The 26,970-nt window shown below is 41.6% G+C and overlaps 1 protein-coding gene across 4 annotated transcripts; it reads right to left on the reverse strand.

Annotated features, from left to right (window-relative positions):
* Positions 1 to 14,379: 14,379 nt before the first annotated feature.
* Positions 14,380 to 23,757, reverse strand: LOC117774482 (protein phosphatase 1D-like). 4 transcript variants are annotated; one of them, XM_034606951.1, is made up of 7 exons: positions 23,022 to 23,748; positions 20,638 to 20,866; positions 19,775 to 19,899; positions 19,469 to 19,650; positions 18,181 to 18,408; positions 17,799 to 17,886; positions 14,380 to 16,366 (listed from the first exon to the last, which is right to left on the reverse strand). In XM_034606951.1, the coding sequence occupies exons 1-6, from the start codon at positions 23,572 to 23,574 to the stop codon at positions 17,803 to 17,805; spliced, it is 1,401 nt and encodes a 466-aa protein (XP_034462842.1). In that variant the 5' UTR covers positions 23,575 to 23,748; the 3' UTR covers positions 14,380 to 16,366; positions 17,799 to 17,802. The 4 variants fall into 4 exon arrangements, with proteins under 4 accessions (XP_034462842.1, XP_034462840.1, XP_034462839.1 ...); XM_034606949.1 differs by having other exon boundaries at positions 17,799 to 17,982; XM_034606948.1 differs by lacking the exon at positions 17,799 to 17,886 and having other exon boundaries at positions 23,022 to 23,757.
* Positions 23,758 to 26,970: the final 3,213 nt, after the last annotated feature.

Here is a 26,970-nt window from a genome sequence, read left to right on the forward strand (position 1 = left end):
ATGTGATATGTATAAATTATTTATACATGATATATACATTTTGTAAAAGTATGTATTATACATAGATACACATACATATTAACATGGCCCCCATATATGTCAATATATTAAATTATCCCAATTTCTAAAAGATTTGTATATAATTTGTACATATTATGTATATATTTTTATTTTTACTTCATATGTAGTTATATCCCATACATGGAAGTTCACTGTATGTACATATATTACATTTGGGGGTTATTGAAGAAGATTTATTCCTTTACACTTTACACAAGTAATAAATATTAGATGTCTTCCTAAAGTGCACGAGCTCAATAAACTCAAAAGACCTCAGAGATTCAAAGGACTCGTCCTCATTTGTTGTTTTCGATGACTTATCTTCCTCTGTCCACGAGGAGTTGACCGCATATGTTCCCAGTGTGACCTCTACTGCTTGTAGCGCAGCATCAGATTATTCGTGTCACCTAATCGGAGACCTACAATCACCCTTCTTAACTTTGTTCCACGTTTCAGGTGACACCCGTGCTCGGGGGATTGACCACCAATGACCCTGTACCCCCAACAAGATTAACCTAAAGATTCTCACAATATATAACTATTTAACACCTGTGAGGAGGCGGAGGATTTCCCAAACACGCTAGCACAACAACAGAACAGCAGGACCAAGCTTTTCGTACATGCTGATGAAAGCCTTATTATATCAGAAGGGACACAATCCAAATGTAGTACTAACTCAAAATGGAGTACCGTACAACCATCAACCAATCTGACCCAAAGGTTCTGTTAAAATCTGTTGCTGTCATCTTTGGGGGTTAAACCAGCCCACTGCATGTGATCGTGCTTAGGTCCAGTCCGTGAGCCTGATTTTCATGCACAAATCTAATAAAGAATCCTGAATTGTTTTGTCCATAATTGGTTGGATTCGCCAAAATCAGACACACCCATCTGTTTACTAAATTTGCAACTATGTTGTCGGTTGATGTTTAAAAAATTTACTGTAATTTGTAAGCAATTAGAGGTTATCTTTTTTATTTTTTTCCAGCCACCAAATTGAATACCTGTCAAATTGAGATTCATCTCAATTCTTCTTTATTTATTGGATTGCCATGCAGATTTTCTCCGGAGTTTGTCTTTCACACATATACAGTATTAGACTTTTTGTGTGTTCACGTGTTCACATCGTGTTCAGGTCATAGGCATGATGTAACGTATTAATGAGGCTAAAGAAATCCCTTGTTTTTGTTTACAGCACATCAACACCAGCATCAGCCCTTATCACTATAACCTCTCTTGACATCGGTGTCTTGACACCGTATTTTCATCCTGAAATATTTGCATGTTAGAAACATCATCAACACACCCACACGCTCATCATCCTGCGAATCCTGTAGCAGGTTTTACTTGGGGGCTGGCAGGAGAAACTCTGACGACTAATGTGATCCCATGACTTTTGCTCAGAAGCTGCCATGACATGAGGACATCTGTGGTTCTGAGTGAAACGCAACAATTCAGTATTGTGTGTGTTCTCATACATGTTGTGTTTTTGGTGCGCTCTCTTAATGCTTGTGCTTTTCCCTCTTTTGTGTGTTTTGTCCTTAGGGGCCACCATATATTTCCCACAAATAGCACACATTTATTTGTATCATTATCAACTCTCAAGGCTGTTCCTACTCCTGATAAAAATACGTTCTTTTAGATATCAATTGTTTTTTCTGTGCACATCAGAGAATTATGTCATCCACATGTCCCATGTCCCTGTCATCTTTTATAATCCAACACTGTAACAAGATCTTGTGTGAGGGCACCAGACTGCAGTCCACATTCAGTTGCACCCTGCCACTAAATCTGGGGCTACTCTGCAAAAAGGCTGCTTCGTGGTCTTTGAGGTTAGCTGAGTGTGTGTGTGTGTGTGTGTGTGTGTGTGTGTGTGTGTGTGTGTGTGTGTGTGTGTGTGTGTGTGTGTGTGTGTGTGTGTGTGTGTGTGTGTGTTGTGAATGCATCCTCGGTGTTGTGTCGAGTACGTGAAAGTGTTGGCGTCAAAAGCGGCAGACGCTCTGGCGGTGACACAGGAGCTCCCAGGCTTCCAGCGCATCCCCCCTGCCTTCATCGACACCTTAATCCAAACTGAAGAGACAACACATGCTATTGATACAATTTCAGGGACTTGAGAGCTGCCCCCATCGCCAGCAGGGAATCAGGAATGAGATGACTCAACTGTTTCTTTTCAACACTCTGTCCTATGTGGGTTTTTTTGCATCTGTGAGAGTCTGGGTGTTTGTGCACGTACCCAGACTTGGAACAGTGACACAAACTGTAAAGGACAAACAGCAGCATCAAGGAAGATCAGACACTCCTGTATTATCCGATGGGTTCTTTATGCTGTAGGACTTGAAATAAAATGAGCATTTGTCTCTTTCCTGTCAGATTTATAATTATGATTTCACCTTCACTCACAATCTTATTTGATTTTTCATTAAGAGATGTTTCACCGTTCATTAATACTTTGAAGAGTCGGCTTACATTTTCAAATTTTTTGAATATTCCCTTTTTTCCTGATCACCAAGTGCTGCAAATTCAATTTAGTTGCCTCTGATGTCAATGAAAGACAACACACAGCATTATACTTTAAACTATTTCTATTTATTTTATGTTTGCATCACCTTGTTAGTAGAAATCATGGCACCATTGCAAATAATCCGCAGCTAACATGATCTGAAAATGGCAGTTCTTAAATATCACTATGACCCAATATGGCTGAGCAGGATGGTTGAACCAGACTTTTTTAAAAGGTTGATGGTCGGTTAAGTCGACCTGATCCATGGCCATGTAAAAAGTTTCAAGAAGAAGGTTAATTTAAACCTGGTATTGATTAAACTTGTCAGCCCCTTTTTCGTCTCCCAGTAACCACATATCCACAGCACAACCAACCAACTTAACACTGACCATGGTGATACTGCTGAATCATGTATCACCTCAACAAACATACATTAACTGATTCCATTACACAATTTATCTTCATTGTGTCTTTCTGTCCCCGAACGTTGGACGTCACAATAAACACATTAACAGATAAACAGCCGACAATATATTTCTGCATCACTGCTAACACAACCAACTGTACACACCACCAGCAGTCCTCATTCACTGCAATCTACATATTGTCTAGCATATATCAATAACATAATAATAAGCATTAAAATGAATCACTGACTAACCCTTAGAAATGTCTATGCCCGATACTGTCTGTCTAAAATATGTTACTGTTTCTTTGTCTTCTATTCTGTTTATTTAACTGCTATTCATATTTATACAACTTCATGTAACATTTCTTGTTTGTTGATTTTTGTATATTTGTTTTTGTGCGAGGGTACTGTGTTGATTTTTTGGATTGAAATGACTTTAAATAAATCATAGAAATAAAAGACTTACCTGAAGTATTTTACATGAGCACAGTGACACACCCACACACACACACCCACACACACACCCACACACACACACACACACACACACACACACACACACACACACACACACACACACACACACACACACACACAGGTGCACACTGCATTGTTTCTCTGGTCTTAGAGAACCCCCCCTTGTTGTCCTGAGCTTCTTTTTGCCTGAGGGGCGACAGAAGTTGCCGCTCAGTGTCTTGAACAAGTGAAACAGCTGTGGACGTGACCCACATGTTTCAACAGTTTCAGAGTCAATGTCAGGCCCTTGTCGACCCAGTATTTCGTCTGAGCCGAAACCGGGGTTCCGCTTGGCGACATCTTGGCAAATGCATTCTTTTTAGGACCCATACAGACACGAGCTGCCTGGATGCCCTGGACTTGAAGCTGCTGCTTTATCTGTTTTGAGTCCTATTATATAATAAAATCTAGTTCATTTAGATGTTTTTGAGCCTTTGCATTTGAGCGCCACTCGCATGTCTCTTTTCTTCCACACTGTTTGTTTGAGATATTTTCACAGTCAAAGTTCGCCAGCGTTCAGAATTTCCAATAGCTCGTTGTCTCCTCTTGACACATGAAACGCGGTGCCACTGATTCATGAGATTAAGGTCTGCACACTGTTTAATCAGGGCACTGAGATTACTAAAATACTCTTTCACACAACAAGGGTGTCGGGCGGAATCGTTCTTCTCACCTAATGTTCGCTATGATGACCCTCTGATTATAATCCAGGCTTTAGAGCTTTGATCAGAGTAAGAGCTTTATAAGCTATGGGAGGTCAGATGGGTGCAGAGAGCGTGGCCCGGCAGCACACATTAGCGGCGGATTAAACACAATTTTCTGCCATAGTTACATATGCTCACAAAACGGCAATGACAATGTACTGGCTTCACACACCATAAACTGCTCAGTAGGTCACCTCTGGGCAACTAATCACCGCCTCACAAAAGTCTTTTTCGTGATCCCATTTACTCCGACACTTGCAAACTATGCCGTGCTCTTTGCTTATCACACGCTATAATGCAGTTCCCCCCAAAACCTGACAAAACATATTGACTTTTTCTGTATCCGAAATGAAATCTAGTTTTATAGCTTATTTTTGTATATTTGAAAACAACAATTAATCATATAATTAGCATAGTTCTAAGATAACAAAACAAGAAAACAACAACATCTATAGCAACTAAGATTACAATTCCGACAAATGTTCTTTTTTTCTCTCTTGAAAAATCTAACATTTTAGGTTTTTATGTCTGTGATGCAATTTGTAAAGATTTTTACGATTATTATACACCATTATTTTTTAAATATTCTTTCATATTATTTGTTCAATATTAACTGGATACCAACATACCAGATATAAAGAACTTTAATGGATCATTATGGTCATTGTCTCAATTCACTAAAAACGTGTGAGATTTGTGCGAACAAATGTTTCTCGCAGACGTTGGCGGATTAATTGATCCATCCTTACACCTGGACCCATAAATCTGCCTTGACCACGCCCCGTGTGTGTGTGTGTGTGAGGTGAAATAGATTTTGCACGGATACAACCACAGGATTTAGAGACAGATAAGAATCTTAACCCCATCAAACCTCTAAATCCAGCTCCAAAATGAGAGCATACAATCTTGGGGGATCTCTCTCACTCGAACAACAAGCGCTCATTCTCACAACATCACGTACACACAACCTGCTCCGAGCTTGTGTAAGACTTTTTCTTACAGTGGAAGTTTTGAAGGGGAAAAATATCAGTATAATGTGTTGTTGGACATTATTTCTTACACATGCTACTTGAGGAGTCCATTGTTTTGGCATACAGATGAAGTCATAAACAGAGATGCGACACGTATTTGGTATGTGAATTGAATTTACATGATTGAATTTTCTTTTAAAAATTTAAAATTGAGCTTTTCAGAGATGATGGTTTGTCAAAATATAATCTTGGAGGCCAATATTCACTGGAGTAATACATTTTTTGAGAGCTAAACAAGAAAACTGTATATCTTCTTGCATTTTTCTCATACTCAATAATTAAAACAATTATTAAAGCACATTTACTTTGTGACTGTAAGAATATAAATGAGGTGTCAGACCATGTAAAAGTTGGACCTGTGACATGGTTTTTCAATGTAATGTTTAAAGGGGTTTCCCTAAAAGCAGACATTAGCCAATGTTAGTCAGATACGTGTCAGTCAGTCAGACAGAAGGCTGACTGAGGTGGATGGAAAGGTTCAGAGAGACAAATGGTTAATTTAAAGGTTAATTAATGAAAAGGAACTAGCTCTTAGTCTTTGCCCTGTAAGGAAAAGGCTCTGTTTAATTTTAAACAGACACAAACATTGTTTAGCGCATAGCCCATCACCCCACATTACAAGATGTAATTCAACCCCTGGGTAGTGGCTTTGATACCCTTTCCATCTAAATGAACTAAGTGCTGGTTCAGGGCTGGTTCAACCTGCAATCCTTCTAAGAACCAGTTTAATTTTCTCTTTTTGGTCTTCTTGGTCATGATAATCCCGCCCCCAGTTATTTGGCCAATGAAACACAAAGAACTGGTTCCAGAACAGGCACTGGCTGCGGACCGGCCGTGCAACTGCCTGGATGGAAAATGCTCTCCTGTTTCAGAATTAAATGGATTTAGTGATTGGATTTAGTGATCAGCAGACAACCTTTTCTGTTCACTCATTCCTGGAAAGTAGAGAATCCCAAAAGAGCCTTTGGACTTTGAGTAAGCCAGTGGAGCCATCTGTAACCAGGGTTCGACCGGAATATATAAAAATTTAGTTCGTTAGAATACGCTTTACATGCCAATGTTTGTTACATAATACATTACATATCAATTAGCTGACGCAATGGGAATACAGTTATGCTTGGCGCGGATGGCTCCGTTCTTTGGATGTTCCCTGGATTAGCCAAGCAGCATGCTAAGATAAAACAGGGAACATGTGCAGAACCCTTAAAACAATGGAAACCTAACGTTGATTGCTTTAACAGAAATAAAGCAATCAAGCATGCTGCAGACCTCTAAAATTATAGATTAAAGAAAGTGGGTATGCATTCTGCGAGAGAACATACTACCATTAAGTGAATTATCTACTGCCACCCACAGATCACGCTCCTCCGTGTCAGGGCTTGTCGTAGCTGGATCATGCCTAGCTACAGGAATAGGATAACCAGCAGTAACAGGAAAACCACCAGGAACAGATACAGGTTTGAGCATGGAATGATGGACATGACGTACCTCTGTCAGCCTATGTTGTGGGGCAATGGCATACACTGCACCGCCTTGCTCGGGCGGTTTCACAACCTGGAAAACTTCGGGGGTCCAGAAATGGTTCTAGACTTCTTAATGTCGTACAACTCACACAATTGCTTGATTATTGTGTTTCAAAACTGCGACCCTGGTCCGAGTGCAGTCGCGCTGGGACCCCAAATTTGTAGAACCACTCCTTAGTGAGCACAACTGCTACTGTAGAGGCCTGCTGATCTCTGGTCGGGACAACCTGAGTAAGGAGCTTGAACTTGTGGCTGCAAATTTTTAGCAACACTGCATCATCTACATGTTTGGCACCAGTCTTTGATCATTTTTCCCATACCTGGCCAATAGCACCTTTGTTGAATTAACTCTGTGGTTAGCTCTATACCTTGATGACCGCGATGGTTGTGCAGCTGCTGGAACACTTCTTCCCTCAGGCTCTCTGGAAGCACCAGCTGATAGACACACTCTCCACCATCAGGCCGTTGGTTTACGTCCTGTGCAGAAGTCCTTTTTTCTCACAGTGACACAACCCCACTGGCGCAACAACCCTTTTGCTGTAGGATTGAGTTTGTGTCTCTCTACACGGCCTGGCATCCAACGTTGCTGACAGAAATAGAGGACAGTACTAATGGCTGAATCGGCTCCTTGTAGGGCTATCAGGTCATCGGTTGAGCGTTCTGGAACAGCTGAGATAGCCTCTTGGGCAATTTCCTTTACACTCACAAAAACTCCTTGTACAGTCTGCAGGATGCCTGTAGCTGCTGGAACACTTCTTCCCTCAGGCTCTCTGGAAACAAATAGACTTTGTGTCAATTGATTAAGCTGCTCTTGCTGTTTCTGTAACATCTGCTTTAACTGTGCTATTTCTGTGCAACCAGAGCTAGTAGATGCCTTACCCTCAGAATACTGCACAGCACTAAAGGAGGGGACTGAATACCTCCTACCCCTAGGCTCATCAGGTTGTCCCTCCCGCTCCCAGCGAATGGCCTCCATTCTTACATCTAGGAGAGTGTAATCAGGATGCTGCTGTACTACTCGCTTTAACTCCCTGCAAGATGAGAGTCAAGAACGTGTTCAACAGACTGATCTCTAAGAAGGCTGGGGGCACTGCTCATTCCTCTTGGAGTACAACATTCAACCTTTTCCATAAGACAGTAGAAATCATGCAAAAACTCTTAAAGTGATTCTCCTCCCCGTGGTTTCCTAGCAAAGAAACGTGGCTGCAACGAAAGATAAGATTTAGAACAACCATTCAAATCTTTTAAGAATAGTTAGAATTTTCTTGGGGTCCTCCCTGTCAGCTCTAGGCCAATACCTAATCTCATCTTTTGCACTGCATGCAAAAACTCATGGCTTATATAGGGAACCAAACAAATTAGAAACCAGGAAGTAGGAGGTGCTATGGCCTACCCAACCCTACAGTAGCCCTGGAGGGACATTTCACTACCGGCTACACGTAGGTTACACATCTTCAGGTAGGCTACACAGGAGCTACGGTGTAGACTCGACGCAGAGGCATGAATTGGGCTTAGAGGGGCAGCTGGGGGTGGGGGAGCTGGAATCGAACCTGTTGAAAAACTGGTTTACCTCATTTGCTTGTTGTGCATTCCCCTCAGAATGAGTGGATGGGTGGATGCTTTGAGTGATTATCAAAACTAGGCTGTATGACGCTATACAGAGAGATGGAGATGGAGGATGTCATGAAACTTAACACAAGGGTGATGATGGTACTGTATAAGGAGAGAAGGTGCCATCCATCTGAATGAGTGACTCTTGTCTGATCAAACGATATACAGTATCGTGGAAGTGCATTGTCTAATTGGAACGGTCCATGTGATCCTGGCCAGCAACATATGCCATAGTGTCTGAAGGCGTCTATGTGGGGCCAGACCTCATGACCTCCCACCAAGGGAAGCCATTGTGTGACAACAAGTCTATTCATCGACTATCGTCAACATCAGCTAATCAACATAATCATTCTGATTCACCACGAGATGCACATCAACCACATTGGTGCCACCAAGAGTTTAATTACAGCAGCACAATCATTAAAATCATAATTAAAGGAGAGTCTTAAGTCTGGGAATTTGTTGGTAGTCTACAGCGAAAAAATTAAATACGAATTTTTATGATGAGAACGGTATTTGATCACAATCTTGTCTGGCTTATTTGAGTCAGGGCCGGGGAGAAAAGGAGGGCACGTCACCTCCCATCATGTGGAGCAGTCTCCCTTTTCATAGCACTTACTCCAGAGCCTCCCAAGAGTGGCAGAGGGCAAGCCATTAAAAGGCTGTTGAAACACTACTGATACTGTCAGAAGGAGACAGGGGACGTCTCCGAAGGCTGTGACACTCTCACACCACCACTGTCTGCAGCAACGAGTGTAAAGGTGCTGGATGAACATCAGTCTAATTTAATCATAGAAAATTCATGGGACAATCTTTGTGGGGAACATGCAGGGTTGGAAGGAGAAGGACTACGTGTTTGTGGATATTGGATCTCCTATCTATGAAACACACGATGCCTCGTATGGAAGTCTCTGTGGGATGAAAGAGAACATTTTTAGACGCCTACATTAAGTCTTGTTTCTATCATATATTAATAAATTACATTTTCTACCTGTAACCATTCACGCTACATGCAAACTACACACAGAAAGGCCCCGGCCAACCTTGCACCTTCTTGGTGTGAGGTGACAGTGCAAACCACTACACCCTGCGCCGCCTCAGCATGTTTAATTTGAAATAAAATAACGCCCAGAGGAAAGGAAAATTCTAAATAAGATCCCTTCTTTGTCTTGCCTTTTTCTCCCTAACAAGGTAACTGAGCTCAACTTAAGATCAAAATGAGAATTAGACAATTTTCTCACATTTCTTCAATGTAATGTAGACTGTAGACAATGTAACTGTCTGAGCCTGATCCCTATTTAAAATCTTAACATGCTGTTCTTTCTGTTTCCCTCCACTCATCCTTATTCATCTCGAATAATCAGATTTTTTATATGAAATTAAGATCCAAAAGACATTGGCTTACACATGGGTATACACAATATCGGAAATTTGTCAGTGATTAAATTAAACTCTAAAGAAAAAAAAGCAAGAAGCCAATGCGCACAGTGCATTAAGATGCTCTACTGCCAGGGGCCTCATTCATAAAACAGTGCGTAGGAGTCATATTACATGTGTACTTGCGCACAAAGGCCGAAAATGGCCTACGTAAAAAAAAGATTCAGATTTATAAAACCGTGCTACACACACCTGAGGCCATAATCCCTTAATAAATCACACACACTCTGTGAGGGTTGAGGGTTCTTATGGAACAGTTACGTTGCGCGAGCACAAATAACACCGTGGTTTTAATGTTAATGATGAAGTGGATCAATGATCTGGCTCCAATTCATCTCCTCACATCTGCATCGCCACCTTCCTGTCTCTAAAATGTTCGTACACATGGGTTTGAGTTTGTTTTTATACTGTAGATCCCAACGTTTGAGTGAAATGCCCTGAGCACAAAATGGGGTCTGAAAGATGAGCAAGCTTCGGTTATAAATGAGGCCCCTGGTCCTTTATTCCAACCACCTTCAGCTCTTTCCTGTTATGGGGTTTGTCTGCTGTAACTCTGGTCTCAGATTGGGATCCGATGATTCACTCGACCAGTCGAGATTATTCCCCCTCTTCAGTCTGAAAAGGTCTAGTTGCTTTGGCCGTATGTTTAAAATCATTGTCCTGCTGAATGATGAAATGTCATCCAATGACTTTCGATGCGTTTGACTGAATCTGAGCAAACAGACTGCTCCTGTAAACCTCTGTATTCATCCTGTTGCTTTTATTAGCAATGAAATCCTTAGTGTGTTTCATGTATGTCTGCAAGTTCCATTGGCAGCTACAGCAGGACCACTACCATGTCCAACTAGTTCCCCTCACTAGTCAAACATTTCTCAATCTTTAGGTCCTATCTCTAATAACAGCTATCTGCTTATGAATGCAGATGAATTAAAACATTGATATCTGATGCATTTCAGTCGAAAACTTGCTCAAACATGATTGGTCAAAGCAGAAAACGGAAACCAGAAGGCTTCCACCCCAAAACGTTGTGTCCCTTGCCGACAGATTCTGTATATTCACATGCAGAATCACTTTATAGATGACACAAATTACTCTGCATGTGTACTTAAATAAATACATAAATACAAGCGTACTCTCTCCACTGCTGGAGCAGCATATTTCTCTTGACTTAATTTAATCGGCAACAACAAACACCACTTCTGTCCGTCCTGGGAGAGGGATCCCTCACATGTGGCTCTCCCTGAGGTTTCTACGTTCTTTTTACCCTATTAAAGGGTTTTGTTTTAGTAGTTTTTCCTTACTGTTGTTGAGGGTTAAGGACAGAGGATGTCACACCTTGTTAAAGCCCTATGAGACAAATTGTGATTTGTGAATATGGGCTATACAAATACAATTTGATTGATTGACGACCCTAGATTTATTTTTGACACTGGAGCCAAACCTACTCAAAAGCAGTCGTCTCTTAGCTGCTCACCCTTTGGTTTTCTAGATTTTTTTCTGCGGTTAAACAGATGAGATAAGATATAATCACCTTCTCCAGATACTTTCTGCTTGAACAAAATTTGAGCTTATGTCTTATGAAGAATCGCCCAAGCTGGTGTTGACCTGTAAACCCACCACCTACCTCCTCAACCCTTTACCAGCTAAACCTATTCTAAGATGTCTGGCCGAATTTGGGACCTACTATGCTTATTATAGATCATTAGTCTCTGATTCCTGGCACTGACTGTAACCACAAGCATTAAAATAGCTGTGGTTAAACCTTCACTTAATAAAACACATCCAGCGTCTCCGTAAATGACTATCGACCAGTCTCAATTCATTTAGAATGTTTTCAGTGTTTACCTTCAGCTTCTGTCACTCTAAATAAACAGCACTCACAGAAGTGGGCAATGATCTTCTGCTTATTATGAACTGCTCTGTAGTGGATCTCAGTGCGGGCTTAGTTACCATGAATTGTACAATCACCTCCGTAACTGTGACCTGGCCCTCACCTCTTTAAAGACTTATCCCTCTCCTAATCAAACCCAGCCCAATTTTGTTAACCTGCTTTCCACCTCTCGTGTGCCCTTCCACCTACGGAAGAAGTAGTAATAAAAACAATATCCAGTCTCCCTCATATGTGTTCTGTCATCCCACTAAATGAGCCTTTGTCATCACTCATGAATCCACCCAACCACACACGCACTCACAAACACACAAAATCACACAGGATTTGTGTGTGTGTTTGTGTGTGTGTGTGTGTGTGTAGCCAGGTTATTACTCATGTTGTGTGGACCTAAATCTATTTACACACTCACATTATGGGTTATTGGTTTTCTTATGGCGACAAAAGGCAAGTCCAACATCACGTAAATCATTACATTTTAAGCTGAAGACAAGTTTTAAGGTTCAGTTAAGATTAAAGTTAAGGTTTAGGTTAGACAAGCGGTAACTATGGTTAAGGTTAGAGTAGGAAACCAATATAAGTCAATGTAATGTCCTCTGAATGGAGATTTGAGTGTGTGTGTGTGTGTGTGTGAGTGCAAACTGAAATAATTGAGTATTCTGTCATGGAGAAGGTAGGAGGCTGGATCCTTGAGCCTCAATGCTGGGATTGCATTCATCTGCATACAGTATCTTTCCAATAAACGCATCATGATGTCATGAATATGAGGTTTAATACCATCAGCAGAAAAAAAAAAAGGAGTCTCAGAAGTGCATGTGTATTTGTCACATTTGCTTTGCTTCCAAAGTCCCTCCTAGTTTGCTGCGATGGTGCTTATCTGCAGGAGAGGCGCGGAGGGGGAGCAGTGGGAGAGGTGCTGGACACTGTGACGCTCTACTGGCTGATGCACACTGACAGACTGTCTGCAGTAAGAGGGGAATGTCGCATGTTAGGTAGGTCAGCAGATGCTGGGCTGACAGTCAATGAAATATTCAAGTCGTGACATTGCGATCATAGATCTGATGTCTGCGTGTCTCCGAAAAAAACCAGTAAGAGAAACGTGTTCTTCAAATACAGTAGATGTCACAGGGTGGTCACGTCGCAAGGAAGAAAAAATGACCAGGGATGTTTTTCATTTATGTAAGACCAGGTTTCAGGACAGAGCAGGGGGATGGTTGGGACACAAACTCATTAGCTCTGGCTTCGCTTCTTAACATCGGATGAAAACACCTTTATCTAAATCTTAAAGGGATTTCCACAGGTGTCTCAAGAGCTTCTTTGACAGAGAGACGTTTGTGTCTCCAAATACTTTAATCTGCATAAATCCAGTGTTGCATACCATTGTTGCTATATGTAAAAGGCTATATTTGTACAGTGTAATAACCCATGAATGGGAGAAAAGGGAGTCATCCCTTCTCCTTCCGGTCTGACTTCACGTCATCTCAAATTTAATTTATAATCCCATTCAGTAGAGCACATACCTCCGCCAAGACCAAACAGTCCACTAAAATTCAATCAAGCTGCACCAAATTTCAGTTCCCTACATGTGCCTGATTTTCCCCCCATCAAGATACCTGATTTATTCCCTGGGAAAACACCAGATGTAAAAAAAAATGTTAACATTTAATTGGTATCACATGATCTTCATCACTACCCTTTGAGGACCTCTCTCCCATGTAGGTTTAAAAGCTGATTTTGACACATTAGTCTTAACCAAGGAAACAGGAGTTAGGAAATTAGTGTCGACTCAAGGTCCTCTAATTTAGTTTCTCGTTGAAATGATTCTCTGGAATGCTTCTTTGAATAAAAAGCAAAACAATGGAAATACGACATGACTGACTTACAAAGTTTGTTAATTCATTTTAATTTCATGCATTGAAGCCAAGATAAACTGCTGCTGCATGTTGTTGATATCGACTTATTAAATTCAATCAGCAGTGGTTCTGATCAATTGAAAGCTGCAGGACAAAATATCATATAGGCAAGTTCAATCACTTCACTTCACTGCCTCCTGCTGGTAGGATCATGTAGCTGCCAGTGCACAGAAAACTACTGTGATAAATGACCTCGACATTCAAACTGCACAGGAGCTCTACTTTAACAAAGCTGATACAGTTGACAACACGAGTTACTTCACCGAACAGAAACCTGCTGATACTTGTGTGGACAACAAAGCAGAGAAGACAGAAGCAATTGGAAAATGACAACTTTATTACAACACAAAAACTGTATATCTGGTCAAAGCATGTAAAGAACTGTATGTATTATATATATATATATATATATATTTGACCAGACAACTGGCTCCAGCCGAACTGAAGCCAGACCCAAGTATTGTAATTGTCAAAACACACCACATGCTCATGAACATCCATCACCCCTGAACACTTTCACAATATACAGAGCAGTTCCGAGCATGCCAGACTCCTGACGACCAATCACTTTGCATAATAGTGTACTGTACAGACTTCTATTGCATATGGACTCACTGTACAAACATTGACAAACTGCTCTGCAGTACAACTGGAAAACATTAACCGCGTGGAGCGGGTTCAGTATGCTGCAGTGGGAATGGTAAAGATGACAGTGGTGAAGAGATGAAGGTCGAGGCCGGCGCCGAGGCCGCAAGTACATCGACGTATCCGAGAGGTTCGCGCTCGGTGGGGGGGGGGGGGGGGGGGGGGGGTTGTAAAATTCACGTGAAAGAACCTCTGACTAATTTGTGCTAAGGCAACAATGAAACTTTTGTAAAAATAAGGCAAACACATCAGCTAGCAGAGTAGTTGAGCTGCCATATGAACACGTGTTAGACCTTTGACCGTTTTTGTAATTTACTTGAAAACAGGAATCGGGCACTTTTTGTATTAAATGAGAATACCAAAACACAAGTTAGAGATGCAAACCATATAAGAACAAAGTGGAAGACATTTTTAAATCGCCTTAAATGAACCTGATACTCTACAAATAACATCAGTCACCTTCCACTGTGGCACAGGTCATGTATAAATCCTGGATTTTACAGTACGTAGAACAATACAGCAAATATTTCTGCCTGTTTAAAACAAATTTACTTCTAGGCAGGCCCAATGATGAGGATGATAAATGGTGGATGTGCTTGGAATGGAACAATATGACTATCCAGCCAAGAAGTGACGGAAGCAAAATTTCAGGGTCAGTTCACTCAAATCACACACATGTACGCATGTGGTCAGATGCCACTTTGGTAAGTGAGAGAATAGCTGGGATTCAATTCAGAGCTGCAGAGGCGGCATTGGATCGATTGCATCACATGGGGGAATTCAAACTTTCTGTGTGTGTCAAACTTCAGCTATGTTGCTAGGCAACAGCAATAAGGATGGGACGAGCTGGCTCAGCCCCTGGAGACAGCTTCCTTCCTCCGAAGAGTGCAGCTCTTGAATTGAGACATCATATATATAGTTTTTTCTGTTTTTTAGGTGAACCGACCCTTTAACTTCTCCTCACGCGCTATTCATAAGATTCACCAATAGCTGAGTAACAGTTAAGATCATAACAGTGCATAATAAGTCACCGATAAAAAAATCAAATAAAAAAAAGTTTAAAAAATAAAAATAAAATCGATACCCGCATTATTTCCTAAGACCATTTTTTGTCAATTCGGTTCCATTACTTTGCACCCTACACTTTTACCTACGGAACAACAGAAGGTGAAAACTAACCATTAACAGTAGATGCAGGAAAGTTCCAAAAAACAAAACACTGGTCTGAGGTATTAACCCTATAAAGAGTGACATGTTACAGCAGCCAACGAGTCAAAACAATACAAAACGCTTAATTTGTAGTAATAATACAAATCTTGAATGGAAGAACGCATGCGTCACAATTCAGGTGAACCAACTGAAGTTACGTCAGATTGTAGTGATCCGTCTTCTTCAAAATACATATTCTGGATATACTGTACATACTTATAAGTATGAAAATAGATTGTGTCGATTGAACAAATCTAAAATTTCAAGTTTTAAAGTACCGAACACTTACATTTTAAGAGGGGGACTGGAAGAAGAGGGAAGGAGGAATAACATCAACACATGAACAATTTCAAATTTCTCAAATATTTACAAAAAAAACAAAAGACTTTTGTATAAAAGTATACATCTAGGAACAGGCCTGCAGCACAACTGGTACGTAAGCAAAGTTGACATGATGCCGTTTATCTTTCTAGTCCCGGGGGTGGGGGGGTGAAGGACAAGATTCAGCACACACACAAGGCAGCATTGTGGTGCTGTGACAGGAGAGCGAGTTCCTCCGAGGAGCTTCTCTCTCCTTTCGGAGCGTGTGTTTCACGGGATTGTTCACTTGGTGCTTTGCTACAAGGCGTATTCTGGGGCAAAACGTTGTCGGGCGGCCGGCCGTCAAGTTCGGGGGGTGTGTGCAGCGAACGGCGAGACCGTTTCAATGGCGGAGCCGAGGCGCCGCAGTCCATTTGGGTAGTCGAGTCTTGCTTTTCGTAAACCTTCCCCGAGCCGTGCGACGAGGACAGTGTGGCCCCAATAGAGTCGTCGTCAGGTAAGAGCTGCGCGGTGGCACTGAAGGCTGCTTCGTACAGCCCCAGTGCCTGCTCCAGAGCTGTGCAACTCGCTCTGAAACGGGAGGGAGTGGTCCCTGCTTCACTCTGCAGGAAGAATAAAAAACAAAATCGTTGTCATTAAATTATCATTATTCTTTGTCATCGTCTAATTATAATAAAAACCTTGTAAATTATTTATTGTCTACGATTAAGAAAAACACAACTTGCCGTTCATCGATCTAACATTAAACATGAGACACAGATGAAAGCTGTTACAAATGACTCATGGACTGAATAAACAATAATTTAAAACAAAGTTGGATTAAGATAATGTTCACATGCTACTACATTGAGTTAAATGGTTGTGTGGATTGTAGAGGATGTGGCCAGTTGGTATGAAAAGGTATAAACACCCATAAAATTATCCTTCTTGTATTAATTCACATCCACAGTAATCGTACATACAGTAATCAGTCAACTACGACAGAGACCTGAGAATAAAGTCATAATATTAGGGCAATTGAATCATAATTTACAAAAAATAAAAGGCAAAAAATTACGAGAAGAAAGTCATAATTTGAGGCTACATGTCATTTCTCAAGAAACAATCTGATTGATTCAAGTGAATCCAGAAGGAGTGGAACTCCGGTGAGCAAGGGATTTCCTTGCTGCTTACTTTCAAATTTTGTTTCTTCATTCTTGTAAAATTATGACTCTTTTAAATACCGACTTTATTATGACATATACTCTCGAAATCTCAGAATTATCTTTTTCAATATGGCCCTAATATTCAGGAAAGATGGGAATTTCTGTTTATTTTCTTAAGTCAAGTTCTATACATTTGGTTATATTTATATTTTCTTGTTATATAGTTATCTATAATAAAGTTTGTATAATTAAGTGTAAAATATTAAGCCTCAATCTGATTTCTTTGTCATAAGCTTTGGATAACAACATCTCAGGAATCACTGCCATTTTAATAGATATCTATCGGCTAATATCAGCAACGTAAATGTTTTACTCTGTAATACTGGTATAGTATTGGTATAAATAGAAACATTTAGTGACATTTCTTAGACTGAAGTTAGCTATTAGCTGCACTACCTGCTAATAACATGGCTTTCTGTTGTGATTAAATAAAGTGTGTGTGGTACGCAGCCTTTTCACTGTGTCCCTCTACTGGCACCAAATGGTGCTGTTGGACCTTTGGTTTGGAAATGAAACTTGATAATAATTTTACTGGTTTTAAACTGGTTGTGTCACATTCATCCAGGACTTTAGTTAACAGTCGACAACACATCTAGAAGAGTGAATAATCCTCAGCTCTCTTGCGGACCATTAACCTAATAATACCAACGATTCCAACTGGATTGGATTGACCGCATGTAAGCGGATGTCGTTGATTTGCTTCCAAATGGCTTAACTGGTGCTGCCAGGTTCATTGGTGGGTCTGGCTACTGAGCTAATGAGTAAATGTGGTCACTGGCCGGTCATGTAGCCGACACCTCTGATACTGTTTTTGTTACGGAGCAGTCACCTCACTACCACTCCAGGCATGTCCAATCCTCATGTTCTTCTCCATATATCTCATCTTCTTCAAAAAACATGCCATCCTCATGCTCCGCCTGTTGGCCCCGAAAACAAAAGAGTGATTGGGTGAACGAGTGGTCCTCGGACGGAAACTGTGTGACCGTCGGTGTCTGTGAAGCATCATATTTTAACTGTGAAAGTATTAGAATGACAATAAAGATGGACTGAATTAATAAAAAAGGACAATACAGTGAATAGCAAACAACAAACAAACACACAGAAATATTTTGCACAAGTTTCCAATCGTCAGAGCGGTACTGAGGTACTTAACCCCAGCAGCCTAATGAAACAATGCAAAGAAGAGGATGCAACGAAGCTGTGGCACTGACCTTTGGGACCTCACATGTGTTATAAGGGGTTCCCGGGTACGGAACGTGGTCCATTCCAGTGGCCATGTTAACAACGATCTCATCTCGATGCATAGGGATAGGCGGTCCGCCGGGCTCCTGCAGGGCCAGGACGATGACTGTTGTGTTGTCTGCACGGAGCATGCGTTCTTTCCAGAACAGTAGGGCTGTGCATCCAAGCCGGCGGGCACAAGACATTCCCTTTGGCCCCTTTAAGGAACAACCAGATAAAGAAATACAACTCAAAAATGCGTTTATGTTGATTTCACACAATAATCTAAATCTAATTGCTTCCAAGATCCAATAAATATTCATAGTCTCATAACCTTTGCAAACATTGTATCCTCTTTACATTGTAAAGGTCTTTGCACACCAAGTCTGTATTTTGCTTTGCGCTTTTTAATCAGTCATCCAATAAAAATCGTCACGTGCTAAAGCCTTGCTCGCTGAGTTTGATGTGTTTTATTATTCTATTCATTCCCAAAATTCGTAGCAGGAGGTCAAATGGATTTCAGAAGTCACAAATTCCACATCGTGGATTATGATGGTGGATCGCGAATCAGAGATCGTGATAATAATGGCGGATCCTGTATCGTGTTGGCGGACCACGATCGAGGTGGCGGCTGATGGTGGATCCTGATGGCGGCAGTGGATCATGATTGTGGACTATGGTGGCATCCGATCGTGATGGTGGATCCTGATCGTGGTGGCAGCTGATCATAGACGATGATTACAACAAGACTGCTTGATATACAATATGTCTACTCAGATACTCTAGCATTACTGACAATAATCAATCAATTAATTTACCTTCCATTATTCTACAAACTGTTCCTTCTAATCAATGCTGCAAATACCCTTATCTTTCTGATGTTCTCCATTGCACTTCTGTCCGCCCTGGGAGAGGGATCCCTCACATGTGGCTCTCTCTGAGGTTCCTACGTTCTTTTTACCCTGTTAAAGGTTGTTTTTTAGTAGTTTTTCCTTACTCTTGTTGCGGGTTAAGGACAGAGGATGTCACACCTTGTTAAAGCCCTACGAGACAAATTGTGATTTGTGAATATGGGCTGTACAAATAAAATTGTATTGATTGATTGATTTCAGAGTCGATGGGTAAACGTGAGTCACACAACGTGAGGTCATGATAGATTTTCAAACGTTCAAACTTTTCGGACGAAAAATAAGGACCTGGTGTGCAATAACCGTATCTGTTTGAAATCTAAAACCAAAATCGATGCACCAAAAAAAAAGTATTAGTGCCATTACGTACCACCATTTTGTCATGGCTATAACACATATTCACAGCATTCTTGGGTGGCATCATATTCCATAGCCCATCACTGCCAAGGATGATGTAGCGATGCAGTTTGGGGTCAAGGGTCATTACGGTGGTATCAGGCTCTGGTGACACCACAAACTCCCCACTGTAGAAATCATAGCTCCAGAGATCACCTACCAGCAAATGATACATTAGATCACTTTAGGAGGAATAATGGCACAAATATATTCATTTCCAACATCCAGTGTCATTTTATGGAAACTAATCCCAAGAAAAAAGGTAAGGTTTTTTTTTTACCAAGGGATCGGGCCACAGCCAGGAAGGGGATCTGGTCGATGACTGTGCTCCTCCTCACAGGGCCGTTATGGGTCAGTCTAGGCCTCTTCCACACCACACGGTTCACCCCAGATTTCTTCATGACACTACAATTGCAAGAATTGCAAACAGTATATTAGTTCCACCCAATTTTCTTTTCTCTGAAATCACTTCTTCTTTGCTGCTACAAAACAGAAGCTGTGTTGGTGAGTCACTGACAAGTGGCACTGACAAGTACTGTTTTTAGAGCTGCGAAGAAGGAGGTAAGATTAAGATTCCTCTATTGTCTCGCAATCATGCACACACAAGCCCTACATGCAATGTGGAAATTGACCCTCTGCTTTTAACTCATCCGTGTGAACACAGCACACGGAACACAACACCCACAGTGACCACACGGAGCAGTGGACAGCTTGCTCAGGGGCACTTAGGGGGATAGAGAGAGTCCATCTGTCCCCTTGGACTTGAACAGAACCAGGTATGTTTGCCAGTCCGTGGCCTTGAACCTGCGACCTTCCAGTCTGATGTCCCTTTTTCTAACCACTAGTCCACCGCCGCTCCACGTAATGTGGTGTTAGCAAGAGCTAGCTCAGTGTCAGCAATTTAAAAGAGGTTTAACCTGAGCCAGGCCATACAACAATATCAATCACCTCTATACTGGGTTAGTAGCATAAAATATGTTATATATGTTTATATATTTTTCTTAATGCACTGGTAGCAGATCAGTACTCGGTCTCAGCCAATATCCAAAATTCAGGTATTGGAATCTGTATCAGGAAGGGGAAAATAGTATCGGGACATCTCTACTTGAAATTCAGGTAGAATTCAAACTTTCACCAACTCACCTGCCACCCAGTCGTTCAATCCTCTCCTTTTCCTTCGGGAGTTCAGGTTTGTGGTCTTGTGTTACTTCAAGTGCCTGGAGCGTGATGTCGGACTCGTTCTCTTTCACTCCAACCACGACCGCTGAATCCCCGACATGAGCGACGTACATGTGAACCCCGCGGATCACGATCACGCTGGCTGTGGTGCCCGATGTACTGGGCAGACCAGTGATGGTCTTCGGCCACTCCGCTGTAAAATAAGTACAATTGATTAAAAAGGTGTTACTTATATGTCAATTGTGGTCATGGTTAAAAAAATACGAGAAGGGGGGGGGGGGCATTGTTGGTAGTGTAAACTAAATTGAATTAAGTGTCATGGCAACAAATAGAAATAGGTAGGAATTACATGACTAAACTTACAGTATGTCTAATTTGCATGTTACACAAATTGAGACGAGGCAAGTTTATTTACATAGCACCATTCAGACTCGTGGCTGTGGCATTAAAATACAATAAATATAAATGATTATTATTAAAAACACTTAAAAAGGTATGTAAGAGACAATAAAAACAAAAGCTACTAGAATGTCGATCAGGAATGTCTCTCAGTCGAGCGCATTTTTATTGCACTGTAAATCTGAACAGAGCTCAGGTTTTCAGGAGACTTGTTCCACAGGTGCGAGCAACTGAAAGCTGCCTCACAGTACGTGGTTTTGATTCTGGAAATACTGAGTAAACCTGTCCCAGATGACCTGGGGGGGGGGCTAGATGCACTGCAGCATACAAGTAGATCAGAGATGCATTTAACCCCGAGACCATACTACTTTTCCAGTAAATGAGCTCTGGTTCTTTAACCTGGTTCAGCTCAGGATATTCAATGCTCCCAGCAGTCAGCCCACATTTCCACCAGTTTTTGGGTGAAACCATTGTCATCAACAAAATCAGGGCCGTATAAGAACTCCCCATCAATAAGTAGAACAAGGAGGCCCGGCAGCAGATGGTCTGGCCCCCGCAGAGCCCTGATCTCTGGCAGTCTGGGATCGGATGAAGAGACAAATGAAAATGGGGCTGCAGCTAAAGATTATTTACACTACTGATGATTTTGCCAATTATTTTCTCAATTGATCTTTCCTATTTATTTTCCCAAATGCTTTTTTTTTTTGCACTTAGCCCAATATGATCCCTTCAGATGTGATGTTTGGTCTCATAAACCGTGCAAGCACCAGAGATATTGTTTGTGATTATGAAAATAAACCAATTCTAATCCACGTTTCAGAAGCTATAAAGAGCAAATTATGACATTTTCCGCTATGGAGGCAACTGAACTGAAGAAATGTGACAAGTTTTCAAAAGTGCTTGCAAACAACCGATCTGCCAAGCACCAAATGCACCAAGGAGAACTGGTGTTGTTTTAAAAGGCAAAGGGTGTTCACACCAAACTGTCATTACCTGTGCCAAGGAGGTTATGTTTACATCTGAATTTGTTACTTTGTTATTTAGCAGGATTGAGCAAAATCTATGTAAATGATTTCAATTGGATTTTGTGGAGGGGTGAGGGAGAGGCAGAGTCACAGAGAATACCTTGATTGAGTGAGTGTTAGTTGGTGCAGATCCAAATAAAAATCACGATCTAGGGAATTTAAACGTGGTTTCATAAGGGGACTGTTTGGCCTCGGTGGAGGAATACACTCTACTGAAGTGCTATTCTAGTTACACCTTTTGATTATTTGTTAGTTTTAGTTAGGGATTACGTAAAAATGGCGGATTACCACTAAACTTGGTGGAAGGGCACAGTGGGGGTCAGGGAAGAACCCATTACATTTTGGTGAGGATGCAGGGAGTTTTTTCCCCCAGTTTCTTTAACATTGTGAGATTTTCACATTCTCAGGCACGTTTAGGGGACAGACATTTATGAGTGTGTGACGTTTGGTGCAGCTTGATTTAAGTAAAGGGGACTGTTGGGGCCTTGGTGGAGGAATGGGCTTCTTCTACCTGTTTGATGTTTACAAAACAAAAAGGTGAAATGACTTTTGAAAGCACCCTGGCTGTACTTTTCGTGCCTAAAACTTTTGAATGTGTATGCATTGCAGAGTATTTCCTATTAAAATGGAAATACATGATGTTTCTGTCAAATTAACAGTAAATTGCATATTCTTCCACGAACAGTAATGTTAAAAATGAGTGTCCACCGGTTTCCTGCAGCTGCACTCAAATCACTGGGTTTGCATGGTGATCACTGGTATGACAGTGGGGTCATGTCAACTGGGTGGTGCTCACTGGGAGGAGGACCAGTCTCCTGACGACTGGGCACCAGATGAGGCGACCCCCCCCCCCAGTTTATCACCCGAGCACACAATCACGACCCCCACATTGACAGCAAAACACGAGGTTAACGCTCCACTTACGCAGCTCCTTCCACATGGCGTGGTGACAGGCGACGAAGCCCTTGCGGAGAGCGGCGCACACCTCGCCGTGATCCTTCGACCAGAAGCCGCGCTGCCTCTTCAGCAGCTCCCACAGATTGTCCCGGGCGAAGTGCGCGGCTTCCCGGCCCCCGTGGCCGTCGAACACGGCGAAGAACGCCACGGACCTGCGCGTGTCCACGACGCGCTCCGCATCTTTCCCGGCCGGCTCCGGCGCTTCTCCGCCGCCGCCGCTGTTGTTATCGCCGCTGTCCTCCTTCGACACACTCTCCACCCACATCGCAGAAGCGGGACCAGATTCGGCGGCGACGTCACGTTCATCCCGCGCTTCGGTGTCCGTGTGTCCGGCGGCTTCGCCCCCAGCACCGCCCCGCTGTCCTCCATCATGCTGCCGCTGCGACTTGGGATGATCCTCCGCTGGCGCCGCCGCCGCCGTCGGCTCGTACTCGATTTTTATCTCGACAACATCCTCCATGTATTTCCTCCCTCCCTGCTCGGAGAACGCGCTCATACGGAATATTATCGATTCGTCCATGGTGGTGTGCGCCGGTGGGGAGCGAGCTACGCGGTTGAAGGGGACATTAAGTCGCTAACTGCGGCTGGCGACCTCGACTTTTGAACCGATTTTGCCGCGATTGTGCGGCCGAAGGCTTCCTTCCTTTTTGTTTATCTTCTCCGAGACGTCCCGCTGTACGCGATGACGTCACGCCCCCCCCCCCACCTATCATTCCAGCGACCACGCAATGGCACGCCGGACTGCCGTGGTGCGTTTACCGGCGCTCGAAAATGTCGGAATTACACGCCGCGTTCAGATTATAGACCTAAACAAAACTGCACATACGCTTGAATGTGACCCGTTCCGTTACTCGGGTGATGTTAAATATGTCAAAGACAGATGTTATTATCATTATAATTAATAAAATAATGAAGTTATGATTTATCCACATATCGATTCAGTAACTAGGCCGCATTTGATTGCAGTGGTGCCTTTATAGGCGCTCGGAAAGGTCGGAATTTCACAAGGCGTTCCATTTACACATCACAAAAAACTACATTCCCAAACTCATAGCTTGAATGTGGCCCCTTCAGTGACTAACTTCATGACGCCATGTTTAATTTGTCAAACACAAATCCTACTTTCATGAAAATTCAAGACAACTTCATAAAGTCGACCCTTGAAGCGTTGAAGAGACGTTAACGTGGCAAACATGCTAATAACATAACAGCTAAACTGGAGATTGGGACATACATTCACAAATGTATTACAAAGGTACAATTACAGCAAACACATTTTAAATATTTGGAGAATGTCCATTTATCACACAAGTATATTAGCTAGTATAGTAGCTAATTTAAAAGCTAAATGCTAATCTTCTCCACTCAGACCCAATGCAGTGGAAAGGGTGCAAACATTTTCATTAGCTAAACCATTTTGTTTGGTGTATGTTTGCCTTTGATTTCTCATTTTTAATTTGTAAAGCACATTGCAACTCAGTTTGAAAGGTGCTGTATAAATAACGTTTATTATTATTAATACTTTTATTATTTAGGAGTTTATTTTAAGGTCTCTACATATAGTAATATGTAGAGTAACAGGTGTTGAAACATATTGTGACACTAATAATAACGCAGAGTAGCCTGTTGATCTTCAGTTTGCTAAACCTGCTGACCTTGAAGTCCTTGTTGTGTGGCCCTCAGACTTGAACTTGCACCAAAGAGGGATTTGTTTTGACTAAACTACACGAAGTGATGGTCTTGACATGTCATAGCAGGTAAAACTACAGGTTTAAACCAGAATAGCACTTACTGGTGCACATTCCCCTGCCAAGGCCCACCAGTCCCCTTAAACTCAATAGAGCTGCACCAAATTTCACACACTCATATAGATACCAGTTCCCTAATCGTGTTAAATTTGATCATTACAATCTATGAATTAATCCCTGGGAAATCAATGAAGATGTTGAAAAATGTTAAACATAGTGCAAAAAAACCAACAACCTGGTTACATCCCCTGATCCACATCTGCACCAAAAGCAAATTGTCTCTTCCCCGACCCATTCTGCATCCTTCCACCAAGCTTTGTGGTAATCCATACAGCTATGTTTATGTTAACGGTCAGGGGGAGAAACATAACCTCCTTGGCCCAGGTAATAATCGAATGATGACTGAGGGCTCTGGTACAGTGTCGGACTTACTGATGCTTGATTGCATTTGTTAGTAACACTTGTTGCCATGTCAGAATTCATCTGTGAAAAAAAACACAATGACAACAACAACTACAAATACATTTGGAGAGATGCATTAGTCTCTGCTGCAACGTGACCTGGTGACCACCAAAATTATATGAGAAGCAAACAAGTGTTTCACTCTGCTTGATGTTAAGATTGACTTAAAATCATAATAGTAAATTTTGACATAATACACCACATGTGTGTCCATATCACACCATTCTTGTTGCCCTATAAATAATGTTAATTTCTCATGAATTAAGTGGCATTTACTTATGTTTTGCAGGCACTATATATGTATATATACAGTATATATACATATATATGTTAACTCTAGAATAAATAAATGAATATTTAAAAGGGGAAAGCAGATGGATCATTTATGTTGCATAAAAATCAACAGCTTTCGTAAAATCCCACCAGAAGGAATAGTGTGGGAGTTATTATTACACCTTTGCAAGAGCTGTTTTTTAAGTAGTGCTACAGTAATGCCAGTTGGGGGCAGTGTTAAGCCATTCAAACTTATTTTCAACCCTTTTCCCCAGTTTAACAAAACAACATTTTTATAAGTTTCATAAATGGTATGATCACATCAACATCCGTCTTTTTTAATCACAAAAAAATACAAGTAGGTATGTTATTTCTGATTAGAATTGTATCATTGTGATGCATGGTTTTCATACAGAAGTCATGTTTATGTTCACTATCATACAACACAAATTGATTCATGATTCATGACTTGACAGGATAATCCCACCTGTGGTGAAGGTTCTCGTGTGTGTTTATGTACGAACTGTGAATGTGTGTGTCAGCCGACATGAATGCCTGAGGTCACATGTGGCAGTAAGAAAGTAGAAAAGGTTTATGCACTTTAAATAAGACTGTTTTTATTCTATTAACACAGATCTTAAAAGAAACACTTTCAACTCATTGATGAATGATTAAATGAGCAACTGTATTACAAAATAAAATGCACGCGAGGTAACAAAAGAGAGAACATACATGACCTCCTATGGATTCTTCTCAGCAATGTGCTTTTCTTTTCTTCTGGATTTCACTTATTCTTTCAGGAAAAAGCTTTACGGACCTTACTCTTTGTGTGTGTGTATGTGAGAGACAGAGGAAGAGAGAGACAGAGAGAGAGAGAGGGAGAGAGAGAGAGAGAGAGAGAGGCTGAGAAGATACACATGTTAAAGCAAAGAAATAGGTATTTATTTTCCTCTGTGTCTCCATCCCTTCATCCCTTAATACCCGAGGCTCTGACCTCGACTTTATCCCTAAAAAACCCAGGTATTAATATCTTCTTTCTTTCTTTCTTTCTTTCATTCATTCTTCCTTCCTTCCTTCCTTCATCTTTCCTTCTTTCCTTCTTCTTTCTTTCTCTCTCTCACTCCCTCCCTTTCTCTCTATCCATACCTTTCTTTCTCTGTCATCCTCTCTCTCTCCCTTTCTCTATCCATCTCTTTCTCTCGCTAACCCTCTCTCCCTCCCTTTCATTCATTATTCCTTCCTTCCTTCCTTCGTCTCTCTTTCTTTCTGTCTTTCTTTCTTTCCTTCTTTCTTTCCTTCTTTGTTGCTTTCTCTCTTTCTTTCTTGTTTATATCCATTAATAGTCCAGTCCTCAGAGAGGCCCTGTCTGCACACAGGCCACCACCGACGAAGAGGAGAAGTGATTTCCATGTAAATGGTGTCAGAATGTCATT

The sequence above is a fragment of the Hippoglossus hippoglossus genome, chromosome 14, assembly GCF_009819705.1.
Source record: "Hippoglossus hippoglossus isolate fHipHip1 chromosome 14, fHipHip1.pri, whole genome shotgun sequence".
NCBI lineage: Eukaryota > Metazoa > Chordata > Actinopteri > Pleuronectiformes > Pleuronectidae > Hippoglossus > Hippoglossus hippoglossus.